This window comes from Cyanistes caeruleus, chromosome 9 (genome assembly GCF_971803275.1).
Source record: "Cyanistes caeruleus chromosome 9, bCyaCae1.hap1.1, whole genome shotgun sequence".
Lineage (NCBI taxonomy): Eukaryota > Metazoa > Chordata > Aves > Passeriformes > Paridae > Cyanistes > Cyanistes caeruleus.
The window spans coordinates 34,722,212-34,747,090 of NC_141709.1; the positions used below are offsets into that span (position 1 = coordinate 34,722,212).

General features: G+C 39.5%; 1 protein-coding gene across 4 annotated transcripts in view; it reads right to left on the minus strand.

Moving 5' to 3' along the window:
* Nucleotides 1-24,879, minus strand: part of SLC44A5 (solute carrier family 44 member 5) — a 63,621-nt gene that overhangs the window by 23,015 nt on the left and 15,727 nt on the right. For 2 of the 4 annotated variants that reach the window (XM_023932221.2, XM_023932223.2), the window contains exons 1-7: nucleotides 15,685-15,736; nucleotides 11,238-11,286; nucleotides 9,729-9,802; nucleotides 7,806-7,890; nucleotides 3,796-3,880; nucleotides 1,250-1,378; nucleotides 424-484 (exon numbers count right to left, since the gene is read on the minus strand). In XM_023932221.2, the coding sequence (XP_023787989.1) occupies nucleotides 424-484; nucleotides 1,250-1,378; nucleotides 3,796-3,880; nucleotides 7,806-7,890; nucleotides 9,729-9,802; nucleotides 11,238-11,286; nucleotides 15,685-15,721 (520 nt within the window). In that variant the 5' untranslated portion in view covers nucleotides 15,722-15,736. Of the gene's footprint in view, nucleotides 1-423; nucleotides 485-1,249; nucleotides 1,379-3,795; nucleotides 3,881-7,805; nucleotides 7,891-9,728; nucleotides 9,803-11,237; nucleotides 11,287-15,684; nucleotides 15,737-24,879 lie in introns of those variants that run through there. The other 2 variants (XM_023932222.2, XM_086841976.1) reach the window with 1 other exon arrangement.

Here is a 24,879-nt window from a genome sequence, read left to right on the forward strand (position 1 = left end):
ACTGAAAAGAAAGCTGCATTGTAACTGGGCTGAAGTATCATTTGAACTTCAACAGCTGGCCATATGATCCTTCCAACATTCACAGCATTTTCTTTATGCCAATGGTGTTGCTTGCTCTTGTTTTGGAAGGCACGACTTGAGTTAAAGAGCTTTTGCTATCACTGATGATTCTAGAGCAAGAAAGAATTCAGCATGACTTGATCACATGCTAAATGTTCCCAGATGACTGTTAGAAAAAATATTAATAAATATTTATATTTTCAAATTTAATTGATTTATACTTTAAAACTGAATGGATGTCAATGTCACGTAACAGAAAGCTCCTAGTGATATTGCCTCAAAACACATTTCAGGCTGTAGTTGTTCTTTAATATGAACACTCACAAATCTGCTAAGATGTGTATAAGAAGTAGAACCACTCACAAGGCCTGCTTGGAATGATCATCGAAGGACAATCTTCATCACGTAGGACTTGAGCAACGGACTAAAAAGGGGAAAAATAGGAACGCTGAATACATAGCAGTGTAACTAGTGTTGTTTGTTTCTCACCCATTCTGAGGGAATGCCCCAAACTGGGCTTTGTAGCCTCCTTCCCAAATTTCATTAGTGGAGCTGCAAGATACATATCTAAGTGAGAATCCAAGCTGACATCATGACTTGGGAAAAGACTACTCTTTTCTTTTCTAGTGACATAAAAGAAAAGACCTTTGGATCAGTATCTAAACCAGAACTGACTAGGCAATTGTTCCTTGCCTCCCCTTCCTCTTAAAGAAAAGTAAGAATTTATTCCAATTAATATAGCTAAATTGCAAGATGTTTTAAAGATGGGAGAAGTAATGCAGTACATTTGAGTACAAATTCAGTTACATGAAGGATAGATTAATTTTCTTAGCTAACTTTTCAAGCAGCTATAGATGACTTAGGACCCTTAAGAACTGGTTTGAGACACTCCACTCTACTGCTGTGGGGTACCTAAGTACTAAAGGATACTGCTTGCCACAGTATTGCACCTACATGGGTAGCTGCAGGTAGTCCTTTAAGCAAACAGCAATCATTTCAAGAGTGGGGGATTTAGTGTGCATTCAAGACCTTCAGCCTGGATTAAACAACTGTCAAATCACATAAATGGGACATCTTATATGCTGAAATCAGAGTAAATCAAATCTTTGATGCAGCTCAAAATCTTTGATGCATATTACATACTGCTTGAAGAACAAACGTACTTTATCATCTATAGATACATACACACCTTGCGAGGATTGTTAAAACCAGGTTTGCAGAACTGCCTGAAGTAATTCCACTGATCTGGTCTATATCTGTAGGAAGCCTGAACATCAATGTAGGTTGCAAACCTGTCTGGGCACTTTGAGACACAAAGCTGAAAGAAAAGAAAAACGTAAGTAAAGATACACTCTGGGTAGAGAAGGGTAAGGAAAGTGGGTGCAATGAAAAAGCAAGAAAAATGCCACTGCCTTCAGTAATGTTTACTGCAGGTTTTAGAAAGGACACGTTGTCCTTCAGATTCCCTAAATGAATAGAGAATTCTTTGATAGAAAACACTTTCAAAGTGTGTTCTCCTCGTATCTGGTATATCAAGCCCCTCTCTGTATCTTCTTAGGTTCTACACATTCTGATAGGTAAGAAGAGCTTCCAGTCTGTTGAAAAGGGTATTATTTATTTTTTTGGACAGCAAGCAAAAAACCTGTCAGGTGCTCCTCATCTACATCTATCAGCAGCAGTATATATGAGCAAGGTGGTGTGACAGCTACTTTCACAGGACACATGCAATTTCTTTCTATTATGTGTAGAAGGAGAACTTTATTTAAAGAAAGCCTCACTAAAATCAAAAGTCTCAGGGAATGCTGTTCCACCCTTCTACACAACCTCTTCAGCCAATTACATCTGTACAAATATTGCCAAGTTAGGCGTAAATCACTCAAAAGTGAGTTTTGAGTATGGACTAAGAATGGATCTCCCCTAGTTCCAAAGAATGGGGATGCTCATGTCAAGAATGAAGTTCACATGACTCAAAGTACAGCCATTATAAACTGGATTAATGGGAGAAAACAGGTGAGGACTGGGGTTTATTAAATGCATCCACTGAGAAGCTGTGATTTAGATAAGTGGTTGCCCTGATAAACAGATTCTGAAGGTTCTGCTTGTTCCTGGAATCACACAAGTGGACAGACATTCTGAGTCCTCAGTGTTAAGACTGTGAGGTGGTTTGAATTCCATCTTAACAGCAAGTTTCAACCTTTTCTAGAAGGCAGTTTGTTTCCAAAGCTGTGCTATCCAAACACCCTTTGCAAAACTCTGCTGTCCAAGTATGAGACAGACATCATCCACAAAAAAACGTCTTTCATGTAAAAGGCATTCCGTTGTAAGTAATTAAATTAAAAGAATTTTGGGAAGAGGTCTTGTAGTAATCCTTAGAACCGGGCAGATGCTGCAAGAGTGTCCTTCTAGATGAGCATTTTAGTCCTACAGACTACCAACAGGCCAAGGAACAAAGAAAGAAGAGTTCTGTCCTTGCTGGGGCAACAGGTGACTAACAAGTACATACTTTGCTATAAACTGTTTGCCATCTATGAAACTGGCAGTGAAATGTGCTGTCTATGGATCCCATGGGCTGTAATAACAGCTTTCCAATCCAGTCTTATTCAAGAACTGAAGATCTTCTCATGTTAGTTCTTGGGGTTTTTTTCGCCTGCTATGTATATTTGTATGTATGGACATTTAGATGTATAGGTCAGGAATGAAGACACTGTTTGCTGTTCAAAAGAGGAATGATCAAAAAAAAATTTCTTCAGCAATTTCCAAAAAGACCAGTAATTTACCCATCTGCAGTAACAAACAGCATCAAAAACAGCATTCTTAGTTTTGGAGTTGTTGCATTATTTGAAAATGAACAAAGTAACTGCTCTGCTTCCAAAAACTCTCCTTCAACAAGTACTTCACCCTATTTGATTCATGGCCATTGCCAACTTGACCACAGCACCAGTCAAATCCCACACAATGACCTCGTATTTCTGACAGACTGAACTGTTCTAGTAAAAGAGTCTAAAGTCAGCAGGGTAACAGTGTCAGTGTCTGCATGTGGACAGATGTGGATTCCTGAAGCAGATTTGCAGCTGATGGAGCATGTTTTATTTCTGACAGCAACTAGCCAGTGTTAAGAGGGTTCTTGCTCTTTCTTGTTAGAGATTTTCAAGTTTTATGGTCAGGAAAATGGTCCTGTAAGAAAGATCAGGAGATTAATCTTAACCCACACAAATGCAGTGATTTGGTTTATTTCACAACTTCATGAGGAGTCACAGCACAACAAACAGAGTACAAATTGTGGCATAAGGCAAGAACAAGCTTTCACAATCTTCACTTTTGAAAGAGCCATAGGGTCTAAGCACACCCAGATACTCCTGTCACTGGCGATATGAAGTACCTTGAACATGTCTAGCTTTGAAAACCTTAGATATAAATCAATATTTTCTGCATGCACTGAATATTACTGGATAGTTGCCTGTGATGAATTCATAAGTAACAAATTGCTGTATTCAAGTCAGCAGACGTTTTTTTGTCTACTCTTACACAAAATACATGATCTTGTGCATTTCCATTTCATTTTTCTGACCACCACATGCTACAGAGAGTGTGTGCTACATGTCATTTATAAAACAGTCGTGCTGTATTTTGAAGGACATGAACAACAATTTTTAAATCTAAACAAATACACATCTCATTTTTAAGCACCTTGACTAAGATGCAGGGAAAATATTTTACCTCCACATTTACACTCACCTGTGTTGTAGGGCACTGTAGGTTTATTAACACTACGGGGCTGGCACATTTCAGAATATTGAAGTAAAACAAAATGGTCTTGTTCCTATGGAAATGGATATAAGATAATCATCATCATAAATGTAGGTGCTTATACATCCTACCATTTCAAAATTTGTAGCATAGACTGATATTTAAATTCAGTTACTGTGAACATCCATATTGCAAACTCAAGACAAAAAAAAAAATCCAAGTAGACCTTGAATGTTTCACATCTATGAAACCACAAGTATTCGTTCTAAATAATGCTAATTTTGACAAGCTATTCTCCGCAGCAAGATTTTAAGCTGAAACAATCCATGTATCTGTAGTCCTGCCTCGAGAGGGTGAGGTTTGTAAAATAACCCTGCAAAAAACACCATAGTCTCTGTGCCACCTACATCCTGTGTATGCACTGCATGCAAACTCACTATCAGCAAATGCTTCACTGTAAAAGCTGCCTAATTGTTGTTGATCAGAAGGTGGCACCAAAATCAATCAGAAGCTTTTTATGGTTTGAAACCAGAAGCAGTTGTCCAGAAAGCAGAATATAATATCATCTACTAATGACACTGACAAGATCCCCCTTGATATAAATAAGGATCAGTCTGTCAGTCCCACATCTACCAGAACTTGGAGCCTTGTGGTAGCCATTACTTAAGTCTGAATTTACTGGAAACTGAAGATCCCAAGATCTCTTGATTTAAAGACTTGGGTTTTGAAGACAGCAAAATGTGCTGTTAGTCTTCACTATGTCCGAAAATTATCAGATAGCTCTAGTGAAGATAATATGGCAATAGACCTGCCCTTTTGAAACAAGACTTCAAAGCCAGCTAGCCAGGGTTATGCATTACTCCTGGAAGAAATGGTGCATATGCCCCTCTATGGACTATGAAAGTCCACCAAGTTAATCAGAGAGATGGAGCACCTCTCCCACGAGGAATGGCTGAGAGAAGTGGGATTGTTCAGCCTGGAGAAGAGAAAGCTTCAGGGGTGTCCTAACTGTAGCTTTCCAGTACCTGAAGGGAGCCTACAAAAAATATGGAGAGGCCATTTACAAGGGCCTGGAATGATAGGACAATGGGGAATGGCTTCCCACTAATAGAGAGTAGGTTTAGATCGGATATTGGAAATGGTTGTGAGGGTGGTGAGGCCCTGGCACAGGTTGTCCAGAGCAGCTGTGGCTGCCCCATCCCTGGAAGTGCTCAAGGCCAGGTTGAACAGGGCAACCTGGTCTAATGGAATGTGTCCCTGGCCATGGAACAAGGGTTGGAATGAGATGAGCTTTAAGGTCCCTTCCAAGTCAGGCTATTCTATGCTTCTGTGATGTGCAAGAGACCCCACAAAGAAGTGTCTGAACCCCCACTGACCTTCCACATGGCAATGCAGCACAATGGGAGCTCTGTCTTGTGAGCAGCATGGCAGTATTAACAATCAAGGGTGCTTGGGCTAACAAGGCTGTCCCTCCTCTATGTGTCCTGCTTCAACACTAGTCCTGCTTCTACATCTCATTGTATCCCCAAGTTTGGGACATATATCCTCTGCTCTCCCACCAGCACATGACTCCCACCAATTGCTGAATAGGGCTATGCCTTCGAAGCCATTATATAGTACCACTGCATAGTCAAGCTCCAGTTAAAACTGGGGTTAACTCAACAAGGTTAACTTGTTTTCACTGAGGTATATTCTGTTATGCACTGTTTAAGAAAAGATGCATCCTGGCAAAACTAATTCACCACCATGAGTTGCTATTTCTTCAAATTAGCAGAATACAATTTTGGACTGAAATGTCATCGTTCTTCAATAGTTTCTTGGAGGGATTATTTATGATCTGTGAGCTGCTCAAAACTATTCATGAATTTTTTTTTTTTTTTTAATTTTTATTTTACTTTTAGCCCACTTGCTGGTATTGAAAGCAGAAAATAAAGTTTAAACATATACATAGCACATGAAAACAGCCACACACCCATTCAGAATTAGGTCTGTATTCTGTATAATGAAACTGTGTTGTATTCCATTAATACACAATGCGCTGTAGAAGGCACAACAAGTTCAGAGATTAAATGGCAATTAATGGACAGATAACAAGAAGACATGAAGAAGTTTAACAGAGACTTTCATTATGATACAAAAAGAATTTATTTGACTGCACAGCATTCACTGGAGTTCAAACAGGTTTTTGCACAAGCTGTGAGCGTTGGCTTTGTTTGTAACTTGTCTTTTCTACTCCTCAGTGAGATTGCTGAAAATACTTGTTACAAGGACAAGATTCAAAACATGAAGACTGATTACTTTCCAAGAAAAATGTCTCAGATTAAACCCTTGAAGACTTTGGAAAACCACAGCTTTGAGTTAGTCTTTCACAATGCTTACTTTCAGGGAATCTGAAAAACAATGGTATTGACAAAAGCCTCACAAGCGCATCCACAGCCCCGCCCCAGGAACTAGAGGGACTCATTCAGAGGGGTGTCCTGGCCTACTGCCGTAAACACTCTTCATTTTCCAGTTGGCTGTATTATGTGTCTTCTGATTTACATTTTTATAAGAATCTCCTCAATGTACCAAATGAATGCCAAAATGCAGTCTCAGTAGCTGTTATATTCTCCAGTAATCCTAGGGATTAGTAATCCTAATAGGGAGAGACATTTGTAAATACAAACTGAAAACCATTGTGTAAGAAATAACTAAAGCAAAAGATCAAGTAACAAAGAGGGAATGGGAGTGAATGGTAAGAATCAGAGAGAAACACCTGGCTCCACATCATACAGGATATTGAAGCTGTGTGTCTGAGACTCCCAAAGCCATTTGTCCACTACTTCCTGCTGGCGACACAGGGGACAAGGACGAATTGGCAGCAAGGGGGGGAGCAGAGAAGGAGTATGGTAAAGGGAACACACACCACTACAACTCTTTCTCCTTGTTTTTGCTCTTCAGGAAGTTTGACTCTCCAAGAATTGCTGTGAAAAACAGTAAGAGAGTAGAACAGGTTTTCTTTCACTAGCCTGTTTTGCCTGTAAAAAAAAACTTGAGAGGATATATAGCCCTAGCTCTGCTTCTGTTCCAGTCTCTATCTCCTGCTCCACCCCTTCTGAACCGCCCTTTGGACAGTGGTTTCCTTATTTTTTTCCACAGAAAACTAAATGAGGAAAGGAAGAAGCAGCAAAGAGTTGTTACCAAGTACTAGCATAGCAGCTTCTTTACAGTAACAAGGGCATAAAGTGTGCCTAAAACTTATCTTTTGAAGGGAGGACGACGGTGAGTGAAAAGGTAAATCTTTTTTAAAATTCTGTTTCATAAACCTCTTAGATTTTCAGAGAAAATATTGATGCAACATCTTTCTTCCCTGAGCAGTTATTTTCATGTGTAAGTACTCTGTTGTTATCAACCAATTAATTTAACTCTTACAATTCAAAATCTAAAATGACTGAAAAACAGAGATAAGTAAATAGAGCCATTTGGCTCTATTTACCTCCTGTTTATCCAAGGAAGATGTGGTTAAGGTTGCCTGTCTCCAACACTACTCAGTCTCCTATCTACCAGCAGTGGATAAGCACCAGAAAAAAAACAAGAGCCTTTCACTACAGACCTTTCTGTTATTTGGTGCAGGCTGAGAAAAACTATAGACCAGGCTACAATGTCTTAAGACTACTCTTATCCCAAGGTGGATGAAGAATTACTCAATGGGTTATGAATTACCCTGCCAAACTTTGGCAGTTAGAAGCTTTGCCAGGTAGTCACTTTCTATTTAACTGCTGACACAATCTTTAATTTATATTGATACCTTACAAAAAAATATTCTCTAAATGACACAAACAACTGCATTACAGTAATAATTTGCATCTGGATTTGCACTGGGAAACTAATATATTTCTGTGTTTTATTTGGAATAAATACTGTCAGAGTGTCACTGTCTCTTCAACAGAGAGATTTGAAACCACATCTTATTCACACTGCACAAGTAATAAAGGTATGTGAATGGATTTAGTACTCACTCATTGAGGGTATCTCTCTGACCACAGAACTGTCCATAGCTGTCAGTTGGATAAATCACTTTCCTGGGGTCCCCATGCACCCAAGCTGCAAAATATACAATATCTCTTAAGGTTTCAGTCAAATGTTCACAGTTAATGATTAAAACTAGTTAGCATGAAAATGTATCACTTTAGTACTGTGTTGATCAACACTGGAGAGTACTGATTAGTAGACTTCCTAATGAAAAACTAAAATGCAAAGCACAGTAAGCCGTACTAGATATGGATTAATCTGCAAAAAAAGCAATCCAATGCTTCAAGCACCCCTCCAGCCCGCCCTTGAACACTGCCAGGGATGGAGCAGCCACAACTTCTCTGGGCAAAGGCCCTGTTCCAGGGCCTCACCACCCTCACAGGGAAGAAATTCTTCCTAATCTCCAACCTAACTCTGCCCTCTGTCAGTTTAGAAGCCATTTCCCCTTGTCCTGTCACTCCATGTCCTTGTGAAAGTCCCTCTCCAGCTCTCTTGGAGACCATTTAGGCACTAGAAGGGGCTCTAAGGTCTTCCCAGAGTGCACTCTTCTCCACACCGAACAACCCCAACTTGTCAACCTGCCTCTATAGTAGGTGCTCCAGTCCTCAGAACACTTCTCTGGATTTGCTCCAACATGTCAATGTCCTTCTTGTGCTGGGGGCCCCAGAGCTGGATGCAGGAGTGCAGACGGGGTCTGACAAGAGTGGAGCAGAGGGGCAGAACCCCCTCCTTCCACCTGCTGACTACACTTCTTTCAAAACAGCCCAGGATACATTTGGCTTTCTGGGCTGCAAGTGTATATGGCTGGCTCATGCCCAAACCTCATCAGTCAGCATTGCCAATTCCTTCTCCTCAGGGCTGCTCTCAATCCAAATTGTTTTTCTCTAGCTTCTGCTGCCTGAAATTTTCCATCACAGTTACTTTTTGATTGCAAACTTTTCAAACTCTGTCATTTTTTTGAGCACACTTAATTTTGAGGTTTTTTTATATCAGTAAACACATGGCTTTGAACTTCTCTCTAATTACCTGCAAAAAGCAGCTCTCTGGGGACAACAAGCTGTTCCTGAGCCAGCAGTTTGTCCTGGGGGCCAAGAGACCAATGGGATCCTGGGGTTCCTCGGGAAGAGCATTTCCAGCCGGTCAGGAGGGATCCTGCCCTTGTGCCCAGCCCTGGAGGCACCTCTGGAGTGTGTGTCCAGCTCTGGATCCTCAGCACAGCAGGGACAGGAGCTCCTGAGCTGAGGAAGGGCCTGGAGCATCTCCGTGCCCAAGAGAGGCTGAGGGAGCTGGGGCTGCTCAGCCTGGAGAGGAGCCCCAGCTGAGAGGGGCCTCAGCCCTGGCTGTCCCTGGCTGTCCCTCTGTCCCTGGATGTCCCTCTGTCCCTGGATGTCCCTGTCTGTGTCTCTGTCCCTGGCTGTCCCTGTCTGCAGGGATGGGGCAGAGCATGAACCAGGCTCTGCTCTGGGGGCCCAGCACTGGCACCAGTGTAACGGGCAGGGACTGAACTCAGGAAGTTCCACCTTAACAAGAGGAAAAACTTCTTCCCTGTGCAGTGATTACACACTTGAACAGATTGCCCAGAGAGGGTGTGGAGTTTGCCCTCACAGGGGATATTCCAGAACCATCGACGCAATCCTGTGCCATATGCTCTGGGATGACCCTTCTGAGTAAGGATGTTGGACCAGATCACCCACTGCGGTCCCTTCCAGCCTTACCCAGCCTGTCATTCTGTGAATTACAATAGATACTGAATGTTAATTCATTATTTGCTTCTACAAAAGGCATTACTTTATCGATTGGAAAGCTTTGCACAAATATAAGCAAAAGGGACATTTCAATTAAAAATTCTAACATTCACAAAGCTGCTTCCCCTCTTTATGAAAAAGTATACTATACCTCTATTTACTTACCCACAACTCCTAATGCAATGTAACCCAGAATGACAACTATGAAGATCACACAGCAAATAATGTCTGTGCAGTGCCTATAGGTAGGGGCAAGAAGAAACACTTTTAAAAAACAAGGTGTTTAATATAACCCTTCAAAACCACTGGTTGTCATAAGGTATTTTAACATCCAAATAAGATATCTGCACCAGTACTTTGCCGAACTTTTAGTCACAAACTCACGTTTGAGGTGTAAGGTCCTGTTTTTGCAGCAAGACCAGCAAATAAATGTGTATGCTTTTTTCACTCTAGACAATGAGAACATATTGAGAAACATATTTAAATGTTGTTGAAACAAGTAATACCTTACAACACTGAACCCATGCTATCACTTAATCATACAACTGATCATATAAGTGGCAAGACATACTATACGACATCTGCCTCAGAATTCATTTTTAGCACCTGCCATTCTTTCTTTTTTCCAATCTATGTTTCCTCGTACAGAGAAACATTTCTAATGTAAAAGAGATAAAGAGAGCAGATTTTTTTGAACAGCTGGAGAACTTGAAATGTGTTTCCAAGTGTAGATAATTCTCTAGAGAGGAACATCTTTATCATCTCACTGAAATAAACTTTTAGTGAGGCTGAGGTGGTACAGGATCCAGTATCAATATGACAGTAACTTAAGACAGGACAACTGATCAAAATTGAAAAAGCAATGCTATATCAATGCTCATTTTCCCCGTCTCCATTCAGTTCTGACACCACTCAAGCTTGGCTTGACACACTGGCAGTATCAAAAAGATACTTCACAAATTAGGACAAACTCCCTAAACAAGTATTCCTACCAGTTTCTAAAATTATTAGCTTTCAGAAAGGAAGAAATACGTTCTGCATAGACAAGAACAGTGTGTGTGTTCAAATGATAGTACAAACACCGCAAATCTGCAGTGCTCTTCTCTCTCATGAATTTTCTCCTGAGAACGATAAATCTGAAATAACTTGTGGTCCTCTAATTTATTTTTCTCAGTAAGGACAGTAAATGCTAGTTTAGAAGTTGGCTCTCTACATCTAGAAAAACACTGAAAAGTTGCCCATAATTAAAAGTTGGACTTGATGATCTTGGTGGTATTTTTCAGCCGTAATGATTTTATGATTTCCTTGGATGCTTTCTGAGAAATTTCAGTCTGTAAACTAATGAACCTTCTAAGAGGCAACATGCTTTCATTTGCATTTCATAAAACTAAGTGAAGTCAAGCCAGATTGTTCTGGGAGGAGGCTCTGTCATAAAGAGGTGTATCAGAACTCCTACACGTTAGACAGCAGATACTAGTCAATGCAAGGCACACAGAATTGACATTCAAACTAAAAGGACTTAGGAGAACACAGCTTAATATTCCCCAATAATCATCCATCCTCAAGGGTGCTAAACTGGATTTAGAAGACTTGCAGAATTTCCAAATTTTGCTAACACAAATTTTTAACCCCTGTTCACCAAAAGAATTTAACAAAATGAGTTATGATATTTACCTGTTATGAATAGGTCCTCTGAACTTTGGGTCAAATTTCCTTGGTTCACCTGCATTTAAAATAAAACAGTATAAAAACTTGTCCTTATCTAAAATAAAATCTGTCCAGAGGGGACATTAACACCAGCCTTTGAAGAGCATCTTCCATATATTCCTATTTAATCAGTTTTGTTAAAATCATTTCACATGGGAAATGCCAGTAATTCACCAATAAAATTTCCTAGGTTTTGTACATGAAACTAAAGCTTTTTTTCTTCTATTTTAAAAACATTGAGGGCCTCACATTTACCACATGATAAATTACCTTTAATGTACATTCCATGACTACACCTATGCACATGTTCACAATATATTTGAGAGACAAGGATTATGTCTCCCACTCACAGGCTAAGTGTGTCTGACAGTGAGTAAATGAAGATACCTTTCTGCAGTTACAGGCTATGTGCTTCTGATTTTTCTCTAGACTCATCAAATGTTAAAGGGTTACAAGGGACCGTAAATATAATCCCAACACCTCCTGCTATGGCATAGGCAGGGACATCTCCTCCTAGACCAGGTTGCTCAGAGCCCCATCCAACCTGCCCTTGAATGCTGCAGGGGTTGGGGCATCCACAGCCTCCATGGGCAATCTGATTTTCATGTGGCTATTCTGGTTTGCACAGTCCAACTGATTTACTCATCACATAAAAAAAACTATATTAAAAATCGATCAAATACCAACCGACCAAACTGTGATTCCAATGTGGCCCAGAATAAGAGAAATTAAAGTATGATCTCACTTGGTAAAGAGTAACAAAACATTAAGGTCAAATTGAAACTTTCAAGTTTTAAGCTACTGTATAAAGACAAACAAACAGTATTCCATTCAGCGGACCAGATTTTGGGTTTTTCCTTTTGAACCTAGCTATCCAGCTTTATGGGACTTTTTCTTTACAAAGTTCAGTAATTATGAAGATTTACTGAACAAAACTCTGTGCAATGAAAAATTACTTCTTCATTCAAATGTCAAAGCTACAATAGCAATTACTGCATCAGAGTGCTTTTTCACTGCTTTCTTGAGGATCTCCTTAACATCCACAGTATTACATGGTGCTACCAGCTTAAATTTCCTCCCCTAGGCCCCAAAGAAAAATACTTGTTTTTGTCAGTTAGAGAACAATTCAGCAACTTCTCAAAAGCAGAATTTGTTTATTAACTAAATGCCAGACTTTGCTCTTGGTTTGGTATCAGAAAAACCTTATCAAAATACACACATACAGTACAGTACAGTGCAGTACAGTAAACACAGCAATTAATAAAATCCTATTTGCCCTTCATCTGAGGTATTCAGATCCCACTTAGCAAGCTCCTGCAAAAAAAAAAAAAAATCTTAATACAGGAGAGACCGAAAAATCAAAACTTTGGAGAAGTGATGTATGACAGCAATGCTGGGAAGTGGAAGAAACTATGCTGTGATACATGGCCAGAAAGCAAATGTACCATACACAATACCTAATGTTGGTCCAATGCCTATATATTGAATGAACCTTTTTGAACAGAAATTTCTACAAAATAAACTTTTCTACTACATAATAATTTACCATCAGAACAAAAGCGCATGTAACATCATGCCCTATAGACATGATTTCTAGTTCTGGCTGTAAGGCAAACTGAAGTTGGACCTCTGTCCATTGCTCATACAGGACCTGTTGAGCACGTAAGAACAGCTACCACACTAGATCACACAAAAAAAATCCACTGAACCCACACCCTGAATCTTATAAGGGGCCATATCTGCAGAGGAATGCAGCACCAAGGTAAACACTGTGGTATTTCTCCAACACTGATATTACAGAGATTTGCAATTGCATTTTTCTTAACTGAAAGTACTGACTTTGCATTTAATAGCTGTGAGGGAATTTCTTTTTCATTCACTGAAAAACTGAAATTCAAGAAATGTCTACTTACCTTGCATATACTATAAGAGTCTGCAATTCCCTGCATCACAGATGATTACAAGTTAATCAAGCATTGAAGTACTATCTTCTTTTATCTGTTTTAAGCTTGCAATCAATCAGTTTATAACTGTACTGTATAATGTGGCAGGATGTTATGCTACCAAAAATGTTACAAATTATTATACTCAAATGTCCTGATCTGCTCAAATGTTTCTTGTACATAAGCCATCTCATAGTTTCACTCATGCTTATATTCCTTTTCTTACCTTTGACACTGCTATTACAAATCACTAGAAAAGAAGGGGCCTGAACTGCACAGGCTATTCACCACAAATATTGGATGTGATTTATATAATCCTATAATCCTACAATGATTCTTTCTATCTTACTTCAGTCTATTCCTAACAATTCTTTCTAACAGTCTACTTGCTTCTGTGGGCAAACATTTTTACTTAGTCACCCATTAAGACTCCAAGTTCTCACTTTTGCATTTTAGTAGTAAGCCCAGTCCCACTACTGGAGGAGCCTATTCTCCAAAGCTAGTCAACGTTTTCCTTAAAAATTAGAACAATGAAGTAGAACGAACACATTGAAACTGTGCAGGTAGCAAGCGTTAAAATACTTCCGGAGACAGAAGTATTTACCAAAAAGGATTTTGATAACACTTCAAAATGATTTTTGTAAAGTAACAAAAGTTATAAAGACAAACTCTATTCAGAAATCCATACAGAACAATTGATTTCAAAAACGCTGTTGAGAAGAAACCTAAAGGATTGAAGCACACTACAAAGAAAGAATGAGTCAGTCAAACAATGTCGGCAAAAAAAGCACCACTCTTTCAAGATGTATGAGCACGACTGAAAAAGTCACCGTTCCTTGTACCTGGGGACATGTGAGGCCTCAGATGAATAACTATTTCTAGATCATGGCACTAGAATTTCAGAAGATACAAACAAATTGGGAAGAGTAGAGGGATTTATTTAAAAGAAGATATTAGGAGATTTACAGAAAGCAGTAAATGAATGCAACTTCAATGTCTGTGATTATACAAAGAAGCACAAAATAAGAGTCTTCAATCACCACACAAAAGAGACCACGATCAGTAGTTCTGTTTCCTCTACCAGTCAGATAAGCTAACTTCATTTGCAGCAAGGATAGTTTAGATTAGGCATTAGGAAATCTTTCAGAACACAATTATATACTGGGACATACACTGGAGTTTTCATCACCTGAAGTTTTTAAGAAGGGATTACACAATTACCACTTGGGAAGAGAACAAGAAAATGTAACATCTCAGCACACAGACAGCCAAATGGATGTAATAAATAAGAGGATAAAAACAAAGCACTACAAAAAGGGAGCTTTAACTCAAATGGAGACTCTCATCTCCAACAAGCAAGAAGACGGATGTTATGAAATAGTAACCACCATTAACAGCCGTAAAATTACTGCAGTACAGCAAACTCCTTCCAAGTGCTTCCTCACACCAGCAGTCTGTATGCTTGTGATGGCATGGTGTAGGGCAACACGGCTCAAACTACCTCCTCTGTCACTGAGGTCTTGGTATAAATTCATTGCAGAATATGGTAAGAAATGGTAACAACATTCTAAGTTCAAAATACACTGGAATTCAATGTCAGAAGTAGTCTGGATCCCTGGAACACTCATTACCAAAACATGACACAGCTGATCACAACTGTGATCAGTTTCATGGAATAACAGGAAAAAAAAAAGAAAAATGCCATTTGTTTAATCTAATTTTTCTAACTTAATTCTAAATTAAATTCAAATTCCCTATTTAATTACTACTATTCTTTAAAAATACAGACTTTTTTTTTGTGGGGTGAGGTGGGAATTATTTATCTTTCTAGTATCTACATAATTCCTGGTAAAAGCAAACCACTTCCCCAGCAACAAAAGCCCAGATGCATTTAGAAGGCAAATTCCAAGCTTTAGGAGTTTGGTAGGCATAAGGAAGAAAGCAGTGGTGAGAGGGGACTGGCAGCTCTTGCTAAGATTAAAAACTGGGATTATATTTGTTCCTTGCAGATGAGACAGATCTATTTTAGAGGCTGCCTTATAATATGAAACTTTTGTATAATGAAGTAAAATATCATTACAAGAAATAACTCACAAGAAATTTACAAATTCTGACTCCAAAAAGCATATGAAGTTAATTGTTACACTTTAATAAATTTAATAAATCTAATCTAATGAAATTTAATAAATTAAATAAAACACTGTAATAATTTTAAAAAGCAACTCTAAATTACTTACCTAAAATAAAAATTGACTAGATACACATGTAAAATTTATCTTCAATGTGCAATTTAAATAAACTAGCAAATGACATGCAGGAAAAAATAAGAATATTGTTAATAACTGAAGAATTTACAGAAAACCATTTGAGTCTGGATCCAACCCCATTTAAATCAATTGAAATAACACAGCTCAAATGCATGAGATTTAGATCAGGTGTTTTGAATTGTCTTTAAAAAGCAAGCAAATTACCATGTTTTCCATAGTAGTTGTCTTCATCTCTATCCATGCTACTGTACCTGGATCAGATGAGCAAGCTGTCTGTGTGAGATACCAACTGTGTACTTCTATCTTGCTAGCTAGCACACTTTCCCCAGGAAGCAGAGATACACAAAAACACTATTTAAATTGATTTAAAAATAAAGCTGATTGTGAGGGACTTCTCCAACCAGAACAGAAATTCACAAAGTAGGCAGGCCTTTCTGTGAATAGAAAGTTATCACTCAGTGCCTTGTCCACCTACCCGAGCCACTCCGTACAAGGAGAAATTACTCTTATCAGCTTGTATTAACCTACACTGTACATGCAGAAAGAGAAATAGCCACACCTGAATACCATTTCTGAAATAAACATATGGAAGTCAATACCACCGAAAAAAAATCCTGATGATTTGCTAACTGAAAATAAGGTGTAACACTGTTGGCGACATTTCTGTCGCCTGTGCTACTGTGTTACTGTGACTGTGCACCCTTACAGGCAACAGGTGGCCACATCTTTCCTCTATACATAGGACTAGCACTCCAAAGTTCCAGCCAAGTAAGTCTAAAATGTAAACTGCTGTATACCAAATTTCCAATCTTGTCAAGCGGAACTCTATCCGTAGAAGTAGTCATAATTTACTAGAAAAATAACTGTACTAGAATGTACTTTTTGTATTTCTGCACAGCACAGAAGTGCAGAACAGAAGAAGTAGTGCTAGAAGGTCTCAGCATTATAACATTGATACTGTAATGATTTTACGGTGAAATGAAGTACAAGGCATTATACCCAATATGTGCATCTGAAAGCTTGAGGAAATCTGTCCTTTGAAGCCACAAAGGAACAGAATCTACATGTGGTGACCCTGATCAGAATGAAATTTCCATACTCTGCAAAATATGATTAAAATACCAATTGTAGAACTCTGCAATGAGGAATGTGTACACTTGTATACGTACTCCGACCATAATGCAGAAGATAAGGTTGAACTACAGGCTGGAACGACAAAAACAACATTTTTTAGAGATCACTGTCACTGCATAGTACTCAATGACAAAGAAGAATAATCTCATATGACATTTAACCAATGATGCCTGTCATATGAAGTCAAAGCCCATTTTGTTATTACAGAATTTAGCAGCAATGTTCTAATGTTTACCAAATTAGATACTTGGTATAACCAGTATCAGGCAACCAAGGTAAAAGTACCATGCTGAAGATGGAGACTGATCTCCTGCAAAATATTAACTGTTGACTGAACCCTTGTACTGAACTACCTCCCAGACCTCCCGTCATTCTCAGACAGACAGGAAAAAAAAAGAAATGCAGTGAGGCTGAATGACTGATTTTACTGTGCTCCCACTCAAGTTTGCACCTCTGTGAAAGTCTGCTTCACTAAATCTCAATATAGTAAAGGAACAGAAGGCAGTGAACAAACAGCGCTAAGCAAAAATGCACAGTAACATGCATTTGGTCAGCAACTATTTCTAGTTTGGCAACTATCAGTTTCTTCAGGTTTCTCCCCTGGTGTTTGGTCAACAATTACACTTCCCAGTGACTAGAATAGGTACGGCTTTTTAAGAGAATACTGTTTCTCTTAGCAAGCCGTTGAACCTGCATGTGTAGGCGCTGCTCCCCTCTACTGGAGCACATCAGTCAGTTCAAGTAATTCAAAGAATTGCTAGAAAAGGCCTCAGCAACAGTAAGGCCTTGTGTACTCAAGCTGCTAATTGAATGCTCAAAGATGCAAGTGCACAAGACAATGAACTAGGCCGCTAAAAAAACGCACAGAGTGTAGTAGGATTGAAAGAAGATCATTCCAGTTATGTTTCTCTAAAAAAATCACATTAAGATTTTGATGCTTCTGCCCATCTGTTCTCAGATAAAAAAATCCCAATACATGTTCCTGCACAACTGATACATCCCTGATAGAAGCAGAAGCTTCTTGAACACATATAAAAGCCTAAACTTTTCAAAGTTTACAGTCTTAATTTTGCAATGAATCCAAATAAATGTTTGAAACGTACTGCTGTTTAGTGGCAGCCAATTTAATTTTACTTAGAAGATTTTTTTAGGCAAACTTAAGGTACATTTTAAGCTACATGCAATATTCCTGATGCAGACACAGCCTAACAATCCTAGTAATATAAAATAATACATTATTACTGTAAGACACACATGTATTGAAGCAGGCTATTAAGTCAAAAGGTTGCCATTAATACAAAAACAACTCTTCCAGTAAGTCTCTACCGGCATACAATTTTTTTTTTTTTTCCCTCTTTGAAAGATTCAAAGGTATACCTCATTGCTTGTAAAATCGTTTATTTTGTATCATATATATTTTACATATGGGTAAAACCTTATAAAAAAGGGGCCTTTTTCCCCTTCTAAAATCATGGCTCAGGCCTGCTACTTTGGCTAAGCAGAAAAGAATTATGGGAAAGTGACTCAGCTGAATTGGAGGTAGAAAAACAAGTTATATAACCATTACGTGTTCACGTCATGGTTTATAGTGGTTGGTTGGATTATCTTTGTTCAATGCCTTAAAACTGTGTAACTGATAATGGGCTAACTGCTTAAAAAGGCCTGGTTTTTGCAATAAAGTGGCTCTCCTTTGCACCTGCCTGGGGACCCTGTGTCACTTTGCTTCCTACAATCCTGCATTTCACACATACATTGCAATTATAATAAAAATACACTTATGATTCCTCTCTTGTGTAAGAAATCACACTAAATGGTAGCTGCCTTTGAAATATGCTTTATGTGTCAGTATAAGTTTCTGGACTGCAATTATACTGTTGGTACTGGCTCCTGACTTGCAAAAAACAGAAGGGTGAAAAGGGAAGAGGAGTGGTAGATGAGACAAACAAGTCACCTCATCATTTAAGTGTCCTTTTCTTTAAAAAACTGCAAAGACAAATCTCAACTTATGAGTCAGTTTCCACCCACACTTGGTCATCCAAGTTTCAAAAGTGACTGTTGCTGACTTACAGTGAAGCTAAGGGCATTCAGCCTTACTAACAAACCAAGTGCCACTGCTGCAAGTCTTACCAAAGGACAGAATAAAGGAAGAGGGGGTAAAAAACAGAACACAGTGAAAGGCAAGGGTTTAAGGTTTCAAGCAGACCAAACTACTATGCACTATTTCATTTTACCCATCATTCATACTCCTTTGCTTCCTAAGAAGTCCAGGCATGTGCACTACGTAACAAGAATTGCCCAGGAATCCTGAGGTCAGTGACAGTTCAGTGGAGAAGGCTGACCATTTTTCTACTGTGGTTAAAAAAACAAGCACTAAATCAAACTCTAACAGTGAAATTATTATCATTGCAGTCTCCTAATTAGTCATGTAGCTGAAAAAGTATGATGTACTCCACGTCATAGCCACAAGACAAAGTGAACGACAAAACATCATACTCCCAGATGACTATCAGTCCAAAGATTGTGCCATTATTTTTTCCTGATAGTGACTATACAATTAACATGCTGTCCATGCTCATGTAACATTAGACAATCACCAGCATGATATCATCAAATGTCAAAGGTCCACATATAACATTCTCCTAATATTAGTGACAGCACAGGCTTTTAGGCAGGTACTGAAATATACCAGCTGTCAATTACCCTCAGAAAAGGGACTGAAAACGTATACAGTTAATGTATTACAACCAAATTACCACTGAACTGCTATTCCACCATGCAATCAAAAACAGCAATAGCTAGTGGAAGTTTTACAGTTCTCTGAACAACAAACAAAATGTTCCCAGCAGTCTGGGTCACATAGAGAGCATCATAACGGTTTCCATTTCAATGTGCTTATTAGCTGTTCCCCCAGATTCTTCTTTGTAGCTGAAATTGTCTGTTCTTTTTTTCTTTTTCCCCAGCTTCCATTCCTTATTTCTGTTCTGGGACTAATGCAGCAGCAACAAGTTTCATGGAATATCCAAGCAAAGACACAGCTACACAGCAAAGATATTTATGAAATGGCATGATGTGTGGGAAGGGTACTTCTCTGCAAACGCAACTATTCCACAAGACATCTTCTGCAAAGTGAGGTTGGGCCCAGGAGACTGGGTGAACTCTAGAACAAAGCAAGTTCTGTTTGTTAGCTATGACTGATGTGACTGTTTTGTTAAATATTTCCTTTCCCCCAACATTTTGATGTATTAATCCAGCCAGAAAGGGCTCTGGGTCTTGGAACATACACTTTAGAAAAAAACAGCACCTAAAATACAGCTTTGATGATGCTTTACCCAGAAAAAGACAAGTTTTGAAATAATCAGATGCGTCCTACCCAGGATGAGAAAATGCCAGAATTTTCTGTTTCTAGGCTTTTTTACACCAGCTGATCTAGAATGACAGTTGTCACCTAAAGAATTTTTTCTCCTAGCAGAGTCTCAAACCCCAAATGCTTCATACCATTAAATATCATTGCAACCTTTTCTAGTTATTCTTATGCAGTAAAATGCTGCATGCAGATACCATACCAAGACCTTTTCTATAAATCATTAAGATAGCATAATCATAATCTCAGAGAGAGGTTGTTATCTTCAGCATCTACCATTAATAATCACAACACTGTAGGAGACGCTTTCTGGGGTGGACGGTCTGAGACACGGCAAAGACCTCTATAATCGAGTTAGGTGTTAGAAGTTTATTTCAGGGCGTGGGAGAGAGAGAGAGAAAGGGAGCCTGCTATGAGCCAGCAGATAGAGCTCAAAGCAGGCTCGGAGAGAACAATACAAAAGGGGGTAAAATATGAATACATGAGTTCAAGACTTAAGATGGCTAAGAAAGAGAGTAACAGAACAGAAGTGAGAGAGCCGGGAAAAAAGAGAGAGCGTAGCAAGAGAGCCAAGAGGGCTAAGAGAGAGCCAAGAGTTAAGAGAGACTAAGAGAACCAAGAGAGCCAAAAGAGCCAAGAGAGACCAAGAGGGCTAAGAGAGAGAGCCAAGAGAGCGTAGTAAGAGTAGCAAGAGCGAGAGTTCTCTTTTACAATTACTTATATAATCTAGACATTGAATATTTTATTCCTTCACTAACCAATCTTTCTAAGTATACTAATACAGTAACATTTGTGTGCGACCTATAGAAATTGCTGGTTTTGCATATTTTTAGTTATCTCAGGGTCCTTCAGACCTTTCCTTATAAGGCTGGGGAGAGGGGTCTCAGCTTAGTTTTACTGGGGGAAAGAATGTGTTCATAACAGCCCGGTTTCTTTGAATTATTCAAACCGTGCTTTCATTTGTATTTCTTTCTTAGCCTTTCTGGCTGAAGAGTCATATTTATAATTTCTTTCTAATTCTACCTTCCCAACACAACACAGCACTATTGCTACTGGGAAAAAAAGTGCAACTATACACATTTTTTTATATATAAAAATGCCAGGTGGATGAAACAAGAGTTGGTTTATTCTGGACTGTGTACATCATCTATCTGACACTTATTTTATTTGTACAAATGCATTCAATTACTTTGGAAGCAAGAGAACAGTCAGACTCACAATCTTATGAATAAACTAGTGTCTAACGCACAAAAGCCACGTTGAAACTGCAGTCAGAGAATGACTGCAATGCATAATTCTGAAGAACTGTCTTTCTCTGTATACCAGGTCTTTTCTAATAGCTGCATATTAAACCAAGAATGGCCAATGGTTGCCTGTATTTGTTTAATGAGCTGACTTCTTTTTTGGAAGCTAGACATCAAAATCCTAATGTAACAAGTTGGTACAATGTCCAATATAAAATGAACAGGGCTATCACGTGTCTCAAGTTGTTCCATAACTCCAAATTTTTTCAGTCAGTATTACTTATACAATTCTCAGAATACTAAGATACATTTAAAAATGCAGCTTGTGTCTTGAAGACAATGAATCAGGCATCCAGATCTTAAAGACAATTCCCTCTGTTTTATCTCCCCTTATGGTTCTTCATGTCTCAGAGATTCTATGCACTGTGCACTACCCTGTTCCTGATGTAGTACACATGTACGACACTTCCACTTCAGCAGGAAGTGCCTGCTGAGCATATTCAGAAACTGGTGAGCTCACTTTTACAATTAGGACCCCACTGTTAAGAGGAACTGTATTCCTGCAGGTAAACATAGGAACTTAAACATAATCTTTACACAATTACAGAATGTACTGAGTTGGACAGCACCCTCATTGATCATCAAGTCCAATGCCCAGCCCTGCATAGCACCATCCCCAAGAGTCATATCACATGCCCGAAAGTATTGTCCAGATGTTTCTGAACTCTGTCAGGCTTGGTGCTGTGACCACTTCCCTGGGGAGCCTGTTCCAGCACCCAACTACCTTCTGGGAAGAACCTTTTCCTAATACCCACCCTAAACCTCCCCTAACATAGCTTCAGGCCATTGCCACTGGGCACCAGAAAGAAGAGATCAGTGTCTGCCCCTCCTCTTCCCTTCACAATGAAGTTGTAGACTGCAATGAAATCCCCCTTCAGTCTCCTCCAGGCTGAACAGACCAAAGGATCTCAGTGGCCCCTCGTACGACTTCCCCTCAAGGCCTTTCACCATCTCTGATGCTCTTCTTTGGATGCTCTCTAAAAGCTTAATATATTTCTCATATTGTGGTGACCAAAACACACAATACTCAAGGCGAGGCCAACCCAGTGCAGAGCAGAGTAGTACAATCCTCCCTTCCCTTGCCCAGATGGTGATGCTGAGCCTGATGTGCCCCAGGCACAGTTGTCCTCCTGGCTCCAGGGCACTGCTGACTCATGCTTCAACCTTCTGTCAACCAGGATCCCAGGATGCTTTCCACAGCACTGCTTTCCAGCATCTCATTCACAGTCTGTCCATACATCCTGGGTTGCCCATTACAGGTGCAGAACCTGGCACTTGCCCTTGTTGAACTTCATATGGTTGGTGATTGCCAGTCCTCTATCTTGTTTCTGGTTTTTCATTCAACAACAGAACCCCCACCAATACTATTACAAAATTAAATGAGTCTGATATTGAAATCAAATGGAAGGTATAAAATAAGTAAGATAACCTTTAGCTCTAGAACAAGTTATTATTTATTGTTAAGGGGAAAGCAGACTGTTAACAGCCTTTCACAATTCATTTTTGGGACTCACAAAATTTATACACTAAACCTTTAGCACAAGGTTCAAACCCCACAAAACATTTACATGCCGTGGACTCTGACCTTTGATAATTACTATGATCTTCTGTAAGATGGACTCTATCCTACATGATTAAATACTCCAAAATGTAGACAATTCATAGATTTGTCACAATTTTCCATTAAGAACTAAAAACAAATAATAATTTTAAATTGTCTTTTATCTCCTATTAATTTTTATACTAACTATCATCCACTAGAAAACAAATATTACAATCTATTTAGAACTTTCCATTTAAAACTTATGTAGCAAATTTTAAATTTCTTTTAGATGTAAATAGAATGCTGGAAGTGGCGTTACAAATGATGTTTTTCCTTCTACTGAAATAGAAGCATTTGAATAAGAACTTTGTAGCGTAGGCCAATTCAAAACCAGAGAAATTACATGACCGTATTCTGTAAAAGAAGTATACACATAAAGTTTTGTTTTTAAAAATAACATTAAGAATTACAAAAATTTTTTTGAATTGCAAGCCAGACATTCTTATTCACTCAAGACAAGCTACCATCTCTCATCTCTAGAATATACAAACATCCATTCCCACAGTCCTTTATTCTGAAGGAAAAGGGGACACAAATCTATGGAGTATGGTCTTACAAAGTAGCACAAAGTCTCTAGAAAAATTGTCTCTAGTAATTAAATGCCCAGCTTTCAGAAACTCTTAGCCCTACAGCCTATGAGAATCTTGCATGGGAACTGCACTCAGCTATGATGGCTGATTAGTAGAGAAGTCAGAAAACCATACAGAAAATACTTCTGCATAGCCTGGAGAATTAGTAAAGTTTAAATCAGTTTCTTTTACTAGTCCTTGGATGTCATTATTTTATGACAAGCCATTGCAACATGTTTTCTGTGGGTGTCATCACCATTCTCCTTGCATTCCATATCTGAAATAAAACCACTCTTTTGCTTAGAGAGCTTGTAAAAACTGGAAGCAGAGCAAAACATTTTCTGCCCTAGTTCAAGTCCATGGCTCAGGCATCCCCTTTTGGCGCACGCCTGATTGGGAGAAACGTTAATGCCAAGCTCTATGAGCTCTCTGCTTGCTCTGCCCCAGGCCTGGGCTCAGCACAGCCACCGGACCTCCGCCGTCAGCCGTCTCCGGAGAGGCTCCGGGGCAGCGCCGCGGGGAGGCCTCAGCCAGCGCCGATGCCCTTCGGGAGCCCTGCCCTGCCCGCAGCTCGGCCGTGCCCTCGCCAGACACAGCCCAGGCCGCTTCGCGCTCCTGCCCGAGGCCACGGAGGCGTCCGACCCTCCTCAGGCCCGCGGCCCCTGCCGTGCTCTGCCGCGCTCGGAGCGCCGGCCCAGCGCCACCTCTGCCTCCCGGTCTCAGGCTACCGCAGCCCCGGGCTCGCTTGGACCTGCTGGCCTTGCCCAGCGCCATCCAACAGGCCCTGCCTGCCAGCCCAACCCCGGCACTCGTGGCCCAGCTTCCAAGGCAAACCTTGATCTGGTAGCAGGATGGTTACATGGAGAGTGACTAATTAATTATTCTTGAAGAACAACGTAACAGAAGTTTAAGCGTATTTAACATTAGTAAAATATCTTCTCTCAAAAGAATACCCTCCACAACAGCTGAAAGGGTTGTTTCACCCAAACATCACTAAATACCAATAGATCATGTCTGCATAGCAGTGTCTGGTAAATTACAACTACATAAAGCTTGACAATTTAACATATAGCATGTTGATAGTTCAAGGCATTTCCAAAGGTAGAAAATGTCTTATTTTGCCTCTACAAAGGGCGTTGTTTGAACTAAGCACCCACAGTTTCACTGAAAGTCCCGCTGCCCAAATGCGTGACCAAGTTTGGACTTCGTTACTAGTATTCAGTGTGACATTAGAATAGAAAAATAAAACCATTCAGATGAGGACTTGTTGAGTCATGACTATTGCTGGTTTAACAGAGGTTAAAATTTATGTTTATTTAGTATTGCACATAAAATGCATTATTATGAATGCCTGTCCTTATGAACAGTCTCTGAATAGCATACCGTCCGGTACAATGAACAAAGCGCCAGCTCTCCCTGGTTGTTTCT